This window comes from Balaenoptera borealis, assembly GCF_965194805.1.
Source record: "Balaenoptera borealis genome assembly, chromosome: 8".
Lineage (NCBI taxonomy): Eukaryota > Metazoa > Chordata > Mammalia > Artiodactyla > Balaenopteridae > Balaenoptera > Balaenoptera borealis.
In genome coordinates this window covers 66,829,966-66,848,904 of record NC_138865.1, presented here as the reverse complement: position 1 = coordinate 66,848,904, position 18,939 = coordinate 66,829,966, and the positions used below count along the sequence as shown (strand labels likewise).

Below are 18,939 nucleotides of genomic sequence, written 5' to 3'. Positions count from 1 at the left end.
ATTATCTTGTGATTTGGAAAGTGAGTAAGTACATAAAATAAGTCTTAAGCCTCTGGGTACAAGACTGTGAAGGGTGGAAGATAAGGTCCTAAAATGATGATAAAATGCTCTGTATGCCAGATGTTACTGCTTAGGCATTATTATTTACAAATTCTAATGGAAAAACAGGATAAATTGGTGAAGTTCCTTGGGGTGTGGGGGGGGTGTTCTTTTGGATTTTTTTAGATTTAAATACACATACTTTGAAAGTCAGGGTACTATTATTAACTCTGACTCTAAATAAATTCCCCTAATTTTCCCCAAAATTTATACTATCATTTTGAAAGACTTGGGAAACTAGTACCTAGGAAAACTTAGGAATCTACAAATTTAATAGGGAAAAAACTGATCTCTGTCTCTCCTTCTCCAGCTGCCATTCTGTCCTCCTGTTGTACTAGCCCAGTCTGTTGAAAATGTCTGGACCACGTGTCGAGCAAATAAACAAAAGCGTCACCTTTTGGAGGCCCTCTGGCTGAGCTGTGGGGGTTCAGGGATGAAAGTTTGGCTCCCTCTCTTCCCTAGGGATCACCGCAAGCCCCATTCCTTCTTGTCCCAGCGGATCATGCTGCCTTTCCACATAAATATCTACCCCCTGGCTGTTCTGTTTGAAGATGCATTAGTCCTTGGTGCTGTCAATGACACTGTACTCTATGATTCTTTGTATACTCGGAACAGTGCTAGGGAACAGCTGGAGGTGCTCTTCCCTTTCTGTGTTGTGGAGAGAACCTCTCAGATCTACCTCCACCACATTCTACGTCAGCTGCTGGTGAGGAACCTTGGGGAACAAGCCTTGCTCTTAGCCCAGTCCTGTGCCGCGTTACCTTACTTTCCTCACGTGCTGGAGCTCATGCTCCATGAAGTGCTGGAAGAAGAAGCTACCTCACGGGAGCCCATTCCCGACCCTCTGCTTCCCACTGTGGCAAAATTTATCACCGAGTTCCCACTCTTCCTGCAGACAGTTGTTCATTGTGCCAGGAAGACTGAATATGCCCTGTGGAATTACCTTTTTGCAGCCGTTGGAAACCCCAAGGACTTGTTTGAGGAATGTTTGATGGCTCAGGATTTGGATACTGCTGCCTCGTACCTTATTATTTTACAGGTAACAGTTCTCTTCTTACAAAGGTATAAGAATTATTGAGCATAAACCTAGAGGAAAAGGAAGGCAAATGTCCTGTGTTGGCACTGTGATTGTGTTTAAAGAACTATTATAGTCATGTTTTCTGTTCAGTTTTTATCTTTCCTTTTGAAGAACTCAATCTTACCATATGATGGCAGAAAATTTCTTCACTATCATAAAGTAACATTGCAGGGTTGTGTTTTTTTTAATCCTGTTTGTCCATAAATGGGCCTAAAACAAATTAATGAGTTTACAGTATTATTTTGAATAATACTGAAGAAGCGTATATATACATATATGTATGTATATACATATAATGTATCATAGTACATATAATGATATGCACATATTACATAAGATTATTGAAATATTATATACGAAACATAATAATAAAGAATTATTTTGAATATCAGTGGGTTTGTCTGAGCCCTCCACAATAATCTCTCTCCTTATAGTGTGGAATTGCTGAGGGGATTCTGATTAGAACGTGGGTTATAATAGAGTACCTTATGTTAGGCTCCCCGTAGCAAGCAGGGAAGACCCAAACCTGCTGCAGTAATTAAACAGTTTTTCTCAAAATAATGGGTTCTTTGAGACTCCTGAAAATTTGTTTCATTATACGTTTGACAAAAGGGCTTGATAGTTTGTTTTCCTATTAGTCTGATGTGAATTTGGTAGGTTACATTTAAAAGTTCTTTAAAATTACTGCAGAGTTGTTTTCATTGATTAAAGAAGCTAACTGTAAACCTGGTTTGAAATTCTGCCTGAAGCAGTTTTCCTGTCAGTTTATTTGCTTCATGGCAACTGATTGAAACCAGAGGGGATGTTTAGGCAGAAGCTGGGTGGCCCCGAGATTCTGTGATTCCTTGGGTATTCTTAAAAGGCCACAGAGTCATAAAAACAAACAATAAATGCAGCTGTTTTTTGTTTTAGGTCACTCCTTAGACTTTCAGTGATCTCCCAAGCAATGGAATTAGAAACTTGATCAGAATTCCTAAGCTGATGTGGATTGACAGATGATAATTACAGTTGAACTTGCCTGTTAGGCACCTTTCCATGAAGGCCAAGGCAAGCAGCAAGTTTAAATTTGTGAAAAAATTACAGAGAATGCTCATTGTGTAGCAGGACTACATACTATTGCCCAAAGCAAAGATTTTTTTTAGTCACATTCTCAGAAAACTCTCTGTCGCAGGAAATAGACCTGAGCTTTTTTGGAGTCAGGGAGACAAATTTTTATTCTTTTCTGTTGATCTTCAACAAGTTATTTAACTCAGTTTTCTCATCTGTAAAATGGGAATGATATACATATTTTGAGAGCCACTAGGAGAAATGAAAGAATGTATGTAAGGTTTATGTAAGATATCTGGCAATAATGGGAGTTCAAGAAATCATAAATTATATTACACCAGCAGAGTATTTGCCTCACTTTTCCTTGTATGGTACTTTTTAATGCTTCTTTTAATTTTACTGTTAAACTATCCCCATTGTTGTAGCTGCATTACTTCTCTGGGCTTAGGGAACTGTGGAGATAAAGAATTGATTATATCTTCCCAAGTCATTTGTAGTATAAAAGGAATTCTTGTCTTCCTTGGTTGTTCTTCTAGAACATGGAAGTCCCAGCGGTAAGTAGGCAACATGCCACCCTCCTGTTCAACACAGCCCTGGAACAAAGCAAGTGGGACCTGTGTCGACACATGATTCGATTTCTTAAAGCCATTGGCTCTGGAGAATCTGAGACGCCTCCATCCACACCTACAGCTCAGGTTAGTTGCAGAATTGCACAGCTTCTCTAGGCCATTACACCCACGTGACATCTTCCTCTAACTGTACGGTGTGTAATCATAGGAACCCAGTTCAAGTGGTGGATTTGAGTTCTTCAGGAATCGAAGCATCAGTTTATCCCAGTCAGCTGAAAATGTTCCTGCTAGTAAATTCAGCTTACAGAAAACACTAAGTATGCCGTCTGGCCCTTCTGGAAAAAGGTAAAAGAATGAAGAGCCGTTACTGGTTTTAGGGCATTCTGCGACACATTGCATTTCAGGGTATTTGTAAAATTGCATCTTGGGAAAACAACTATTTGATCCACTTGCAATTCCTTTTTACATTCCCAAAAGGTTTCCCTTTTTTCTTTCTCCAAAGTTCACTTCTTTATTCTTTGTACAGTTTCTGCCCTTTGTACTGGAGTAGATCTTGGTGTGCCCATGCTGAATGCCACTGACTTTAAATTACCTCTGATAATAGAGGACCAGAATAAAAAGGAAGATAGATAAATCTGCAGATAATTCAAAAGCCTTCTTACAGTCAGCAGTTTTACCCTTCTTTCCAACTATACCTCTTGACAAAAAGTAAAATTTAGTTCTCATGTACTTGACTCTCCTGTGACTCTTTTGAGTGGAGAAGTCATTAAACAGTGGAAGCCAAAAAGAAGTGTATCCTGGAGCCTGAAACCTACATTACACATAGATGGGTTATTGTCTCCTGAGAGGTAACTATGAACTCATACTGAACGTTATAAAATAGAATTTCCTCCGGTTTGTGAGGTCCTTGTATTCCTTCCTGTGTTATTTGGTTCTGTGTGTATTCTTGCTACAGTGCCTGACACATAGTGAGAGCTTATTGAACATTTTTTATTGTGACGTTTTACTGCTTTTTCTTATCACAGCCATTAATACAGCCCCATTCCCAGCACGCGCACACAAACACACACAGTCATGGGCTATAAACAAGTTAAATGCAACCATGGAGGATTGTAAACAGTTGCCAGGCAAACAGTAGCTTCTCAGCCATGCCCTGAATTTAAAAGTGCTGGCTAAAACCACAGCTTCAGAAGTTGTGCCAGCTGTTGATTTTGTTAAACGATGACAGGAAACTGTTAAAATTCACAAGACTAAACCATTAATGTTTCAAGCCTCCTGAATGAGATTACATTGGACCACCTAAATCAATGGGAACTACCCTGGCATGTTAGTGATCTCAAACAATATTCAAGTAATTACACGTGTATGAGCTATACTCCAAAAAGCAAGAAAACACAGTTTCTATCTGTGGTTTCAGTCTGTGCGAGTTCATATTGCATGTTTATTTTGGACAGTCTTCTGTTAAGCATGGTGCTTGTACTGGTTTAAATAAAATGTTAACATGAAAGGAAAAAAAATGAAAAATAAAAAAATAAAAGTGCTGGCTAATATATACTAAGCACTCACTATGTGCTAGGCACAGTTCTAAGCATTTGCATGTGTAGGTCTTTCAGTCCTTACAACAGCTCCATATGGGTAGATACTGTTCCGCATGACACAGGTGAAAAACAGAGGCCCAGAAAAATAAACTTGCTTTATGTTCGTGCAACTAATGTGTGGCAGAGCCAAGATCTGAATCCAGGCAGTCCTGCTCCAGTACTGCCTCTTGCTGAAAGCACCCCGTCACCCAGTGACCAAACCAGTTATACCACGTCAGTTCATGTGAATAAGGGACAATAGACTATATTTAGCAGTTAATTTTTAAAAATCCGTTTTGTTTTTCTGTGTCTGTAAAACTCACATTAAGAGACTTCATTTCACTTTGCTTCTCTCTTGATAGTTTCTTTGATCTGATCTTCCCTCTTTTCATTGGTCTTTTCAAATACAGCATTTATTTGCTCCCTTTCTTTCCTTTATCCAGCCACCATCCTCTTCCTGGTTTGACTTTGTCAGTCTCCTGTTTTTTCCTATTCTGTGTTTTCATTATACAAATATGTTTTAAGAGGCTACTATGATCCAGGTATTGTTTCATAGATTGTGGTATCACATGGAGAAGCCCTAATACTTTATCTTCAATCAGAATTAGATCTTAGATGTCTTACCTCCTTGTCAGCGTTTTCAGTGCTACTTCATAAAAGTATTTGAAGTCCTCCAGTGCAGATTGTTCTGTAGCTTTCTTGTGTTCCCACTTACAGATGGAGCAAAGACAGTGACTGTGCTGAGAACATGTATATTGATATGATGCTCTGGAGACATGCCCGGCGTCTCTTAGAAGAAGTTCGGCTAAAGGATCTCGGCTGCTTTGCAGCCCAGCTGGGCTTTGAACTAATTAGTTGGCTATGCAAGGAACGTACCCGAGCTGCCCGAGTAGACAACTTTGTGTTAGCCCTGAAGAGACTCCACAAAGATTTCCTGTGGCCACTTCCCATCATCCCAGCTTCTTCTCTCAGTTCTCCTTTCAAAAATGGAAAATACCGAACAGGTAATGTAGGTTTTGTGTTACTTGTACGGGGAGGATTGTATTTTGCTCCAAATGTTTAGACATTTTGCTGTTAGTTGATATTCAAGGAAGTCTTCATTCCAAGGTCAGAACGGATAAAAACTAACTTTTTGTGCATCACTTGGAACATCCACCATTTGACTAAGGATGTAAATAAAGTAGAACATATGTCTCTAGGTCTTATGACCTTGAAGTCTAATTTATAAATCCAACCAATTGTATCAGATGATCAACAAGTTGAGCATTGACTGAACATAGAAGCTACCACATTTTTTTTGTAGGAAGGAGTTATTAATCACAGACCTCAAAATAAGCTAAATTGTGACTTACCTGACAGGACTTATTCCAGAGAAGTGGTAAAAATGCATCTTGAGAGCTTGGGCCATCTTCTAAATTAGGAGAGGACAAAGTGAAACTGTATTTTGATAAAAGAAAAAAGTTTTTTTAGTTCAGGTCTTTTAAGGGAGACTGTTGTAATTATTATCACTTATGAAAATTCAAACAAAAACCTTTATTATGGCATTTGGAAGCTTCATGTCATGTTAAAACCAAGGAAAATCATTTAAAGATGAACAGAATAAACTTTTGCCTAGTTCTAGGAAGATACATGATGATGTAAGATGACTGCTGGGTGGCGTTATATAGTCATTCCATTCTGTTACAGTCCCACATCCCTGGTTCAGTGGACGGATGATGCAGTGTAGGGACAGTAATTAGCTCTGAACTTTTAGTATTTGGGGTTGGTGAGGGAAGAGAAGCTGAAAGAACTGAATTGGAAATGGCAGTGTGTGCACCTTTAATTCCCTTTTTTTTTTTTTGTTTTTGGACCTACCTTGCAGTGGGAGAGCAGCTGTTAACGTCCCAGTCAGCTGACACTTTTTTGAACCTTGAGATAGACGCTGGCATCTCTAATGTCCAACGAAGTCAGAGCTGGCTGGGCAACATCGGCCCCACACATCATGAGATAGACACGGCCTCGTCCCATGGACCACAGATGCAAGACGCCTTCCTTTCACCTTTGTCTAATAAAGGTAGATATCATTTTAAACCCTAGCTCTTCTTCAGTTCCTGTGGAGGAAAGTTTATATGCTATAGCACTTGAGAGAGAGACCTTCACTCTTTTCTTTCAAGATATGTCCTTGAGGATTAGCCATTAGTATCTGCTGGAGAGGTGGATAGTTACTAGAACAAGGCCATATTGGCCTTGACTATACTTTGCCATGTTTATTTTAGATAAATGAAATAGGTAAAATCTCATTACAGCTCAGCACTAATAAATGAACCTTTGTAATCAACTTTGATGATACAGAAACACTAACTTTGAACCTCAAGTAAGCAAAATGTTATCTGTGTGTAAAGAATTCCATTCTTCTCATAGGTAGACCTGTATCATAAAAAATTGTACCCAGTTATCTTCTATTTTTTTATTTCACTGATACAAATTTATGGAAAAATTTTTTTCTCTTATAAATTCCTGCATGATATCCTTAATTTTGCCTCTTAGCCTTCAAAGCCTAAAATATTACTGTCTGACCCTTTATCAAAAAAATGTGTATTAACTTCTGCAGTTATAGTAATGGTTACATTACAGATTGAAGAAGTTTTAAAGTGATTTTTGTTGTTTAGGTTTATGTAAGAACTTAGGTAGCAATTGGTCTTATTTTCTGGAGTTTTTTAATGGCCAGGCATTCACCTGATGTTTGATTTTCAGTGTGTCATCACTGTTACTGGAGCTTCTGCTATGTGGAGAGGCATATAGCTGCCATGACTTTCTTTTTAAATTTTGGTAGAATACATGTAAAATTTACTATCTTAACCATTTTTAAGTGTACAGTTCAGTGGTATTAACTACATTTGTATTGTTGTGCAACCAACCTGCAGAACTCTTTTAATTCTTTTCATCTTGCAAAACCAAAACTCTATACTCCCCATCCCTCTCTCCCCCAGCTCCTGGCAACTACCATTCTATTTTCTGTCTCTGTGTATTTGTCTTTTTAAAGTCTGGCTTCTTTCACTTAGCATAATGTTCTCAAAGTTCATCCCTGTTGTAGCATGCATGGAAATTTCCTTTCTTTTTAAGGCTGAATAATATTCCATTATGTGTTTATGCCACATTTTATCCATCCATCAGGGGACACTTGCATTGCTTCCACCTTTTGGTTATTGTGAACTGCTGTAATGAATGTGGGAGTACAGTGAACATTGGAGGTCTCTTCGAGACCCTACTTTCAATTCTTTTGGGTATATACCCAGAAGTAGGATTGCCAGATCATATGGTAATTCTATTTTCAATTTTTTTCCCATAGCAGCTGCACCATTTTACATTCCTACCAACATTGGCAAGGATTCCAGTTTTGCCACATCCTCACCAACACTTATTTGCTGGTTTTGTTGATAGCAGCATCCTAATGGACGTGAGGTGGCATCATTGCTTTTTTTTAGAAAACTTTTTAAAGAGGTCACTTCAAACATATTTAAAAAGGAGAAATAATAGTATAATGGACACCCTCCCCCCAGCCCCCACTCCAGTTATTACCAACTCAGGAACAAATTTGTTTTATCCACTTTCCCCTTCCTGTATTATTGAACTAAATCCAAGACATGATATATTTTATCTGTGAATATTTCAGTATATATTTTTGAAGACTCTTCTTGAAAATAATGATAATCATACCATTAACATCTCTCTAAAAATTTAATAGTAATTCCTTAATACCATCAAATATCCAGTAAATAGTCAAATTCCAACTGTTTTATAATGTCATAATTTTTTTATGGTTTGAATCAATATCCAAATAAGATTCGCACACTGTGATTATGTTTTTTAATTTTCTTTTTAGTGATTGTTCCCCCTCCCCATCTCTCTTTTTCCCCTTGCCATTTATTCATTGAAGAAACTTGCTTCTGTGGATTTTCTCATGATGTGGATTTTAGGTTATTGCATCTTCATGGTTTAAACAGTTTCCTTTGTATTTCTTATAAATTGGTCATTGAATCTAAAAAAGTGATCGGGAATTCCCTGGTGGTCCAGTGGTTAGGACTCTGCACTCTCACTGCCGAGGGGGCCCAGGTTTAATCCCTGGTCAGGGAACTAAAATCCCACAAGCCACGAAGCATGCCCCCAAACCCCCCAAAAAAAAAACAAAAAAAAGACAAATTATTGCTAGGTTTTTTTTTTTTTCAGAGGTGGGCAAGACTACTTCTTAGGTAGTATGAAGGCACATAATGCCTGGTTACCTCTCTAGTGATTTTTTTTTTTATATCTACTACTATTAATGTAACATGGGAGTTTTAGTAGTGGATTTAATGTTGTGGTCTCAAAATCTTGAAGAGAAATCAACATCTGAGAGATAGCTAATATTTATAGTGAAAGGAAAACATATTTTCTACATGAAGCTAGTTTGTAACTTTTGGCAATTCTTCATCAGGTGATGAATGCAGTATTGGTTCAGCCACAGACTTGACTGAAAGTAGCTCCATGGTGGACGGAGACTGGACAATGGTGGATGAAAATTTCTCCACACTCAGTTTAACTCAGTCAGACCTAGAGCACATCTCCATGGAGTTGGCAAGTAAAGGGCCTCACAAATCCCAGGTTCAGCTTCGGTGAGTTTCTCAGCATTTTGAAAGCATAGAATGCCTACTCAGGATATTTGGGCAATTAGGGTACGGAGGCTACTTTCCCGATAATGATTGCCCTTATGTACATCTGTAGATCATTTTTAGCATCAGTCATTTTTGTTTCTGCTTATATATGTAGGTATTTGCTACACATCTTCATGGAGGCAGGATGTCTGGACTGGTGCGTTGTTATAGGCCTGATTCTCAGAGAATCCTCAGTAATCAACCAGATTTTGGTTATTATACAATCTTCAGAGGTAGATGGAGAGATGTTACAGAACATAAAGACAGGGCTGCATGCTGTGGACAGATGGGCCTCTACAGATTGGTAAGTGCTAGTTTCATTAGGTTTGTTATCTTCACTGTCCTTTGGTGAATCCTGTCCTTTCACATTAAGGCTTAGTTCTGGTTCGTTTATTTGGAGATTTTTTAGGTTGCTAGAAATAAAATCTCCTTTTGTATATTCATTTTAAAGGCTAGTTTCTTTAGTTACTATTTTATACCAGTTTAGGTGAGTAATATCCATTGAGATAGTGTTGGTCAGTGAATACATGTCACTGACTCAAGACTGATGCAGTACAAATGATCTCAGAACTAGGGTGGAACTTGAGATTTTTAGTTCTGTCGAATTGAAGGTAATAACCTAAAAACATCTGCTTGAGAAGATAAAAATTTAAGGTCTGTGTGAATTTAACATTCCATGGCAATTACTAACAAGCCCAAATTAAGAGTAGTGAATGAACTTAAAAGAGCCTGGGATTCTACCCCTTTGTCACCAGTTACGTGTGGATTTGGGGTTTCCCTTACTTGGGTCTAGTTTTCCTTAATTGGTAGATTCATTCAGGTTAAATGTTCTCCGAAGGTCCTGTTTTTCAAGTCTAAAATCCTATCGGTGCTTAGATTATAGAATGTGATTTTTAATCGTATTGCTGGATAAAGAGTATCAGTCTGTGCTCTTCATGCTCACACTTACATTATGTGCTGCTCCCTCTATGGTGGCCTTGGCACCTAAAAAACCTTTCCTCCCGACCCTCCTGTGCCTCCTCCCCTTCCCCACGATCTGTCATTGACCTTACTATATCAGTGCTTGGTAGGAATTCATCCATAACATGCCATAGAGCCTTTTGAATGTGGCAGAGGAGAGCTAATTTCCTTTTTCTTCTACTTAGTCCTGGATATAAGCCATTTTTAAACATCATTAAGCCACAACTGCAGAAGCTCAGTGAGATAAGAGAAGAGCAGGTCCAGCCTGAAGCCTTCCAGCCAATAACTGTGGGTAAGACTCCTGAACAGACTAGCCCCCGGGCAGAGGAGAACAGGAGCTCCTCCGGCCACGGGAGCATCCCCCAGGGCGAGGTCGGAGGTAACAGTTTGGTCAGCCGGAAAGAGGAGGACACAACTCGAGCAGAGGAGGAGGAACCTTTTCAGGATGGGACTTACGACTGTTCTGTGTCCTAACAACAATGGGTGCCGTCACCACGGGCAGTATTAATTAGCAGCAGCATGCAGCTGAGGACACTGTGACCTAGTTGGATGATTTAACCAGGGAGAGAACTCAGCTCAGAGACTCTGGTAAGGTATTACTAAATTTTAACTAACTCTTTCTCCTTTAAGAAATCTCTTTGAGTCCATAAAAATGTGATATCAAAAAAATCATCTTTCATAAAAAATTTTTTAAGCTGCAGTGGAAGTAATAAAGAATATTGTACAGATGTACATGAGAATATTTTGGTTTTATTCTTAAAGGTTGGTAGCTCTTAAACCACAGGGATTGTTTTGCCCCAGATGAGCAAAACACTTTTCACTACTTACAGCTTCCTATGTTTTCTGGTTCAGCGTGTGTTCAGACTGCTTTTTAAAAACAAACGCTAAGGTGCTTGCTGTAGCTCATCAAGTACCCGAGCTACCTGTATGCCCCCTTGGATCGAGAGCACTGGCCTCCCTAACTGGGCCTCTGAATAGATGCCTGCCCTAGCGTAAGAGGTGCCTGTATGAAGGAGACATGCTCCTCTGCTAGCCTGTTAAATCCCGGTCCTGAATGGATGGAAGCTATTTACCTGTGAGTCAGTGTGCCTGCTTTTTAGCAAGCTTGGTTCCTGCTAGGTCAGCGTGGGCTGAGGTCTGAGGAGTTCGTATCAATTATGCTATTAGATACCACTAAACTATTTTGTATCAAAGAATTGTTATCTTTTTGTGAGTACTCTTGTGTAAGTATACTCAAAGGCACTGTTCATATTTTTAGGGCTTGTACAATAATTTGTAAGGTTTTATGCTGGATTCTGCATGGCTATAGATACTCACTCTTGGAACAAAGACAGGGCTTGCTCTTCTTTCCAAATATAAGCAGTCTTCATAGAGGAAGACAGGTTTATTGGCTTGGTCATAAGGTAACAGAAATGGTCACACTGATCATGAAATGAAACAGGTTTTGTGCAAATTAATGTAGTTTCTTATTTATTGCTTTTGTAAATTGAATAAAAATGGACTTCTATGTAAATAGACTGCTGAATCCTGTATTATCACGGCTACTAAAAATTAGTATGTAAAGAATGCATTCTTCATTGTAACTTTTTAAATATTTTATGTATTTCTAGAAATGACAAACTTTAGTTTTCATACATTATGAAAACACTGCATACTCAATTGCTTTAGACTGAACACATATCCACTGTATGTACATCAATTACCTTATAACAGTATTAATTTAGATAGCTTGTTTGTACTGTGCAATTTGAACAAAGGAATGCAATGTTATTTTTTACAAAAATGAACTTATTTTTATAATAGTGTATTTGATGTGGACCAAATTCATACCACTATGTAAAACAGCCTCTCTTCTCATAGTGCAATTACAGTTTAGAAATAAAACTTGGTCCTCTATCCTTGCTTTTTAAAGTAAATGGCTAGCTTTAGTTGTCCTAGCCAGGTTTCCTTTGAAGGGAAACCCAAAACCATTTTGAAAATGCTTTGTTCATAACTCATCAAACGGTTTTAAATTATTGAGTTTGGTAATTTACTATCACTTACTTTTCACATTACAAGTGCAATAATTTCACATACAAAAACTCCTGAATGGGTGGAATATGTGATTACTGGTACCTGGTCCTTCTGGTGCTATGTTTATTTAAGCCTTTGTTTTAAACCACCTTTCCCTGAATTTTAAGATAGAAAATGTTTCCCATGTGAGTACATGCAGCCCAGCAAGAAACTAAACTGAAGAATTTCTTCTCCTGTCCTAGTCTTATTAGGAGAAGAACTAGCATTACTTTTGTGTTTGGTGTGAGTATTTAGTCAATAAAAATGATTTACCATTGTAAACAGCTATGATCTTTTCAGGTATCCTAATGTGCTGCTGGGTTCATCTTGCACTCTTTAAAGCAGGGCACCAATAAGTTAACTGTATTCCTGTGGTTAACGCCATGAACGAAACTTTTCTTGTATAAACTACTTGTTTTTCAACTAACAGATATAGGTGGCCCCAAGGCAAAAAAATTGGCAACTTTACAGAAAATTTCTCTGTGGTAATGTGTTACATACTTTAATTTTTTAAATTCATATTTTAATTTTGCCTTGTTTGGATCACATATCGACTCTTTAAGCCATAATTTTAACCAATGAATTTAATATTCAATATAACTATTTGAAGTTTAAATTATTTGCTGATACCAAAACAAGAAGTCATCTGGGGGTAGAGTCAACCTTTGCTTGTAATTAAAGTTGCTGCTACTTCTGTAATGTGTATTTTTTTACTTGGTAAAGGGCAATAAAACCATTACATGAACTTTTGTTTATTCATCATCTCAAATTAACAGCAAAAAGTATATGTATTGAAAGTCATAAAAATATTCTTTTCATTATATAATTCTATCTTAGAATTTTCCTTATGAAATAACTAGAAATTTAGATTTAAAATGTGTATGCAGAATTATTTAGAAAAGGAGCATCAAGAGTTGGCAGCATCCTAGATGCCTGGCAATAAATAGGCAATTGGAACAGATGGTCCATATTGATGACATGGAAAATATTCAAAATATAATGAAAAAATGATATAAAATTACACATACCAGAGGAAACTAGTCATCTCTAATACATGCGACTAAAATAATAGGTGGAATTTTGACTTTTTCTTTTCCTCAATCTGCTTTCTGTCTCTGAAATTTGCCTGTTCTGGACATTTCATATAAATGGACTTATATAATATGTGCCTTTTTCTGTCTGGCTTTCACTTAGCATGAGGTTTCCAACTTTGTATATTAGTAGTTCATTCCTTTTTAAGGCTGAATAATACGTTTTATGGATATACTAAATGTTTATCCATTCATCAGTTGAGGGACATTTGGGTGGTTTCCACTTTTTGACCATCATTAATAATGAACATTGATGTACAAGTTTCTGTGTGGACATGTGTTTTCAGTTCTCTCTAGCAGTGGAAATGCTGGGTCATATAACTGGTTAGTTTTTTTGAGGCAATGCCTAACTGTATTACAAAGTGCCTGTGCCTTTTTTTTTTTTTTTTTAACATTTCCACTAGCAGTGGAGGAGGGTTCTGGTTTCTACTATCAGCACATGTTATTGTCTGTATTTTTGGTTATAATCATCTAAGTTATGAACGAAGTGGTATCTTATGGTTTAGATTTACATTTCCCTGATGGCTAAATAATGTCTTTTCATATGATTATTAGCCATTCACATCTCTCAGGAGAAAAATATGTATTCACATCCTTTGTGCATTTCACAAATGGGTCATTTATTTTATTGTTGGTTTGCAAGAGACCTTTATATATTCTGGATACTAGACTTATCAGATATGATTTGCAAATATTCTCATTCTGAGAGCTTTTCACTTTTATGATACTGTCTTGAGGCAAAGAAGTTTTTCATTTTGGTGAAGTCCAACTTTTTCTTTGGTTGCTTGAGCTTTTGGGTGTCATATCCAAGAAACCATTGCCTAATCCTAGGTTATGAAGATTTATGCCTGTGTTTTCTAATGAGAGTTTTATATTTTAGCACCTGCATTTAGGTCTTTGATCCATTTTGAGTTAATTTTTGTATATGGTATGAAGTAAGAGGTCTATAACTTTGTTCTTTCGTATGTGAATATTCAGTTGTTCCAGCACCATACACTGAAAAGATTTTTTTCCTATTTGAATTGTCGAAAATCAGTTGACTAGAAATGTATGGGTTTATTTCTGAGACTGTCAGTTGTATTACATTGATCTCTGGGGTCTTTCCTTAATGCCAGTACCACATCGTCTTGATTACTGTTGCTCTTTAGTAGGAGATTTTGAATGTGTGAGTAAGTCATAAGAAGTTTGGTTTTTTTCAGGACCATTTTGGCTCTTCTGGGCCCTGTGCATTTCCATTTGAATTTTAGAATCAGCTTGTCAATTTCCGTGCACACCTGCACACACACACAAGGCAGCTAGGATTTTGATAAGGATTGTATTCAGATGAATTTGGAGAATATTGCCGTCTTGATAATATGCTTTCCAGTCCATGAACATGGGGTGTTTTTCCAGTTATTCATGTCTTCAGTTTCTTTCAGTAGTGTTTTATAGGTACTTTTGTTAAGCTTATTAGTATTTTATTCTTCTTGATGCTATTGAAAATAGAATTGTTTTATTTTTGGATTGTTCTTTGTTAGTATATAAAAATACTATGCTGTAATTGGATCCTACAGCACTGCTGAATTCATTTACTATTGGGTTGGCCAAAAAGTTCGTTCAGGTTTTTTGTAAGATCTTAGGGAAAAACCAAAATGAACTTTTTGGCTGACCCAATATAGTTTTTTGTGTGGACTCTTTAGGATTTTCTGTATAGAAGATCATGTCGTCTGCAATTAGAGCCCTGGCCAGAGCCTCCAATACAGTATTCGAGTGGCAACAGTAGATAACCTTGTCCTTCTGGCGTTAGGGGGTAAGTATTGAGTCTTTCATAAATTAGGATGTTAGCTGTTGAGTTTTTCATAGATGACCTTTATTTATCAGGTTGAGGAAGTTCCCTTCTATCATTAGTTTGTTGAGTGTTTTCTATCATAAAAAGGTGTTACTTAGTTAACAAAAAAATTTTTTGCATCTGTTGAGATGATTATACTGTAGTCCTTTATTCTAATAATCTGGTATATGACATTGGTTTTTTGAGGTGTTAAACCAACATTCCATTCCTGGTATACATCCCATTTGGTCATGGTGTAGGGCCAAACGGAGAAAAGAAATTATCAACAAACAAACATGCTTATTATATTTTTTACCAATCAATCAAATCAGGAAGTAGTGGTATCAAAAAAAGTACTGATGCACTTCAGAAATGCCCAAGATGTTTTTTCGAACAAAAACAGACATAAAGAGGCATAGATGCATTTTGGCTTTATTGGCCCTAAAAGAAGGCAAGGTGTATTTAAGAATAGAAGTTATTCGGAGGGAATTCACTTAGGAAGGGCAGTTAACTTGCACAGAGCTCTGGGAGCTCACAAGTGGTACACTGTTTGGGGACTGGTGGTGCCCCTTCCTTGTGTGAAGATTGGAATGCACAGTGGGTTACTCTCTGGCTGAAAGACCGTATTTTCTTCCCTCCCTCCTATCAATCAATCAATCAATCACTTAATGAAAGAATAGCCTTTATTTATTAGCCCTTCAGTGATTTTCTTTGCCAGTGGCAATGATAAAACTGCTAAATATGCTGTAGCTCAATATTTACCAAATGATTGATTGATTGATAGGCCATTGATTTCTGTGAAATTCAGATGCACAATTTCATTCCACAGTAAAATGGATTCCAGTTGAAGCCATGTTGAGTTCTTTGCTCACATGACCCTTTAAAACATCAATGATACCACATGAGCCATCTAAGTCTTTTTAACAGCTTTAAAAGGCTCTGTACCCTTCAAATATGGGGGCTACAGGAAAACAAAAGATCTGTTTCTCTGTTAAAGATACTAACTCATATGTTAAAAAGTTTATTTCAGTTAAATTGTAAGGCAATAATTAATCCTTAGCAAACCAGTGAAAAGAAATAGACATAATCATTTTTTCTATAGCTTCCTGAGTCAGCAGTCTGGCTTCGTAAGTAGTGGCTCCCTCAGTAGTGACATTTTAGGAGTCCTATCGTGCTTATTTACATCTGCTGAAGTGTGGAAACAGAAATACTTCATGCAACATCTTAGGTCAGACACAATGTAAATTTTAAGGATTTCTTCAAAATCGCAACCCTTCATACTTTCCCTGAATGTGCAGTACTGTACATTTTAAATTCTGCAGGAAATGCATTAGAATTTGAAAAGACCCTTTTAGAAACGAGTTATTCACATCAGATACTCAAAAAAAACTAACAAGTTCTTTAAGCTCAGAGATTGCTGATCTGACAGTGTTCTTAACAGAGCCATGAATATTGTGTATAATTACTTAACCACTTTTGGCATTAAAACAGTCCCCCAGAATATTAAGCATGCCGTGAGACTAGTGAGCATTTGTACGATAATCAGAGCTTTATAATGCCAAAGAAAACCAAAACAAGAGAGAATTGTTCGCATAGGAAAATAACTCAAAGGCAAAAAGAAAACCGTGATTATTACTGAAAAGGAGTAACAACAGGGAACTATTTGTTTCTCATGTAATGTCCTTCTTCAACACTTGTGATTTTGCTTTTCTTTTTCCTATAAATAATTTCCATTAATCTATTTCAGATTAACCACAGGAACAGAAAATATGCCTGTATTTTGAAATGTGTTTAGATACGTTTTTTCCTCCACAATTGTTGAGTCTATAAAAGCTATAAACACTGCAAACCTTATGTGTACTGCCTGACACGTGAAGCACCCAAGACTAGTGATACAGCTGACCCTTGAACAACATGGGTTTGAATGGTACAGATCCAATTATACACAGATTATTTTCATTAAATGGGTATTACAGTACTACACGATCCGTGGTTGGTTGAATCCATGGCTGTAGAACCTTGGATACAGAGGTATGACTGTAAAGTTATATGCAAATTTTCAACTGCACAGTGGTCAGCACCCCATATCCCCGTGTTGTTCAAGGGTCAACTCTATATGGTTCCTACAAAGTCCAGGAAAAGCAATGGTTCCGGTGTCCACGCATGTGACAGCATGTTACCATTCAGCTCTGGCTGCAACCCTGCTGTCTGTGTGGGCTCGGTCAGTTTTTAAGGAGTCACAAATTAGGCAGGCAGTATGAGGAGCATGATTCAGAAAGCACTAGCAGCTTCAAGAAGTATTTTCTTCAACAATGCACACTTACTATGCTCCTTCTGTTCAGGCAGATCCGAGTGCCACTTTTTTTGTTTTACTATGGCTTTTCTTTAAAATGTTTTTTTTTGGCCTAGGCTTGCTAAATGCAAAAATTGTCTTTTTACATTTTTAATGGAAAAAAGAAAGCTAGCAGAATTTACCACTGCTCTAACTAAACTCTTCCACTGCTGGAGCCAGGAAGCCAACAGCCATCTTCCTCAACATGAAAAGTACCTCTAAGTCCTAGAGCTGCCATCATGTAGAATCTGAACACCAACAACTATAAGGACAGTTACAGAAGGACATTCCAGTACAAGCCACAGCCTCAAGTCTCAGGAAAGCCAGCTCTGCTGAACACAGTAAGTTAGTGAGAAACTAATCTGTTCAACTGGCTGGAAAACAGACAAAAATAAGGACCCAGTGCATCAATAAAATTATGCCCTAAAGGATTAACCTTGGATAACAGAAGACTCCTAAAAAATGAGAATAAATATAAAATGCCCAGCCACTCCCAACCCCACTCTCCTCCCACCCCAGAATAGCCACCATGGCAACTAGTGCTCTGAAGAAGGAAGTTAACGTCATATACTTGCACAAACAATATTCTAAACCAAAACAGCCTGTGAAACTCAGAGGGAAAGGTAACTAGACAAATGCTCTTCTCACAATGGTGAGGTGTGGAGAGGAGGAAAAGAGATGTTTCAGAGGGAAACAGGCATTGAAAACAACCTCAGAAAAGCATTACAATGATGGAGCTCAGTGACCACTTGTCAGAAGGACAGGAGTCACCGACTCACACAGGTTTCCACATCAGAGGACGGGGGCTTCAGAGATGCAAAGCACACTGAAGGCTGCATGCAGAAGCAGAGCTCTCGGCACAGGCTGGGGCCTCAAAAGCCCAATGGTTCTTCCCCAGTCTTTACCACAGTTGCTTTCTAATGACCTACAGAGTTAGGTCTCAAGGGGAATCATTACTGTGAATGATCTTTAACCTACCATCCAATGACACAAAAAAAATAGTCTTGGGCTTTAACTGGAAATGTCATTTGTCTCATTAACAGTGGATTTACAGTACCTTCTGCATCTTTCATGATCCTAAGGGGACAACTATTAAAGTGGTTTGTTGGCTTTCGTCCTTAAGGTCATATAAAATGACATATGTAGGTAGTGGCAATACCCACATGTGCTTAAGTGCCAGAAAACTGGTATTTTCAAGTGTCAGAAGGGCCATGCACACTACACCACAGCATAACCATTACAGACAGTGCTGGGCTCTGAAGAGTGTTAGCCCACAAAGCTCTTTGAACATATGCTCATTAATTCATTGACTTACATACCAACATCCATGAAACACAAGGAGAAACCGTGCCACGTGGAGTATCCCACTGGGCATGTACTTAGAGCTCATCCACAAGACTAAAACACAAAGAGATTGTAGGTGCACACCCAGGCAGAGGGAAATGTCCAATCTGGGAACTTCTCTTTCAGAGCATCCAGCTGGGAGGATCTCTTGTCATCCCCAGAAAGATAGTGGGCAGCAATGGCCACAGTGACCACTCCTTCAGGCTGTTCTTCCAAGACCTGGAGGAGAAAATTAGTTACTTCTCTAATTCTAGGAAGGCAGAACACTGACTGATCCCAAGGTTCTTGCCAAATACCACCTGGAAACCTGATCAGT

General features: G+C 37.9%; 2 protein-coding genes across 8 annotated transcripts in view; one reads left to right on the top strand and one right to left on the bottom strand.

Moving 5' to 3' along the window:
- RIC1 (RIC1 homolog, RAB6A GEF complex partner 1) overlaps nt 1-12,794 on the top strand; it is a 133,533-nt gene extending 120,739 nt beyond the window's left edge. For 5 of the 7 annotated variants that reach the window (XM_082404336.1, XM_082404335.1, XM_082404334.1 and 2 more), the window contains 8 exons: nt 410-1,138; nt 2,761-2,919; nt 3,002-3,138; nt 5,088-5,374; nt 6,232-6,423; nt 8,821-8,998; nt 9,153-9,341; nt 10,183-12,794. In XM_082404336.1, the coding sequence (XP_082260462.1) occupies nt 410-1,138; nt 2,761-2,919; nt 3,002-3,138; nt 5,088-5,374; nt 6,232-6,423; nt 8,821-8,998; nt 9,153-9,341; nt 10,183-10,471 (2,160 nt within the window). In that variant the 3' untranslated portion in view covers nt 10,472-12,794. Of the gene's footprint in view, nt 1-409; nt 1,139-2,760; nt 2,920-3,001; nt 3,139-5,087; nt 5,375-6,231; nt 6,424-8,820; nt 8,999-9,152; nt 9,342-10,182 lie in introns of those variants that run through there. The other 2 variants (XM_082404339.1, XM_082404340.1) reach the window with 2 other exon arrangements.
- A 2,569-nt stretch (nt 12,795-15,363) lies between these two features.
- The window catches only part of ERMP1 (endoplasmic reticulum metallopeptidase 1), a 52,737-nt gene continuing 49,161 nt past the window's right edge, over nt 15,364-18,939 (bottom strand). The window contains exon 15 of the mRNA XM_082404374.1: nt 15,364-18,842. Within this exon, the coding sequence (XP_082260500.1) occupies nt 18,678-18,842 (165 nt within the window). The 3' untranslated portion in view covers nt 15,364-18,677. The remainder of the gene's footprint in view (nt 18,843-18,939) is intronic.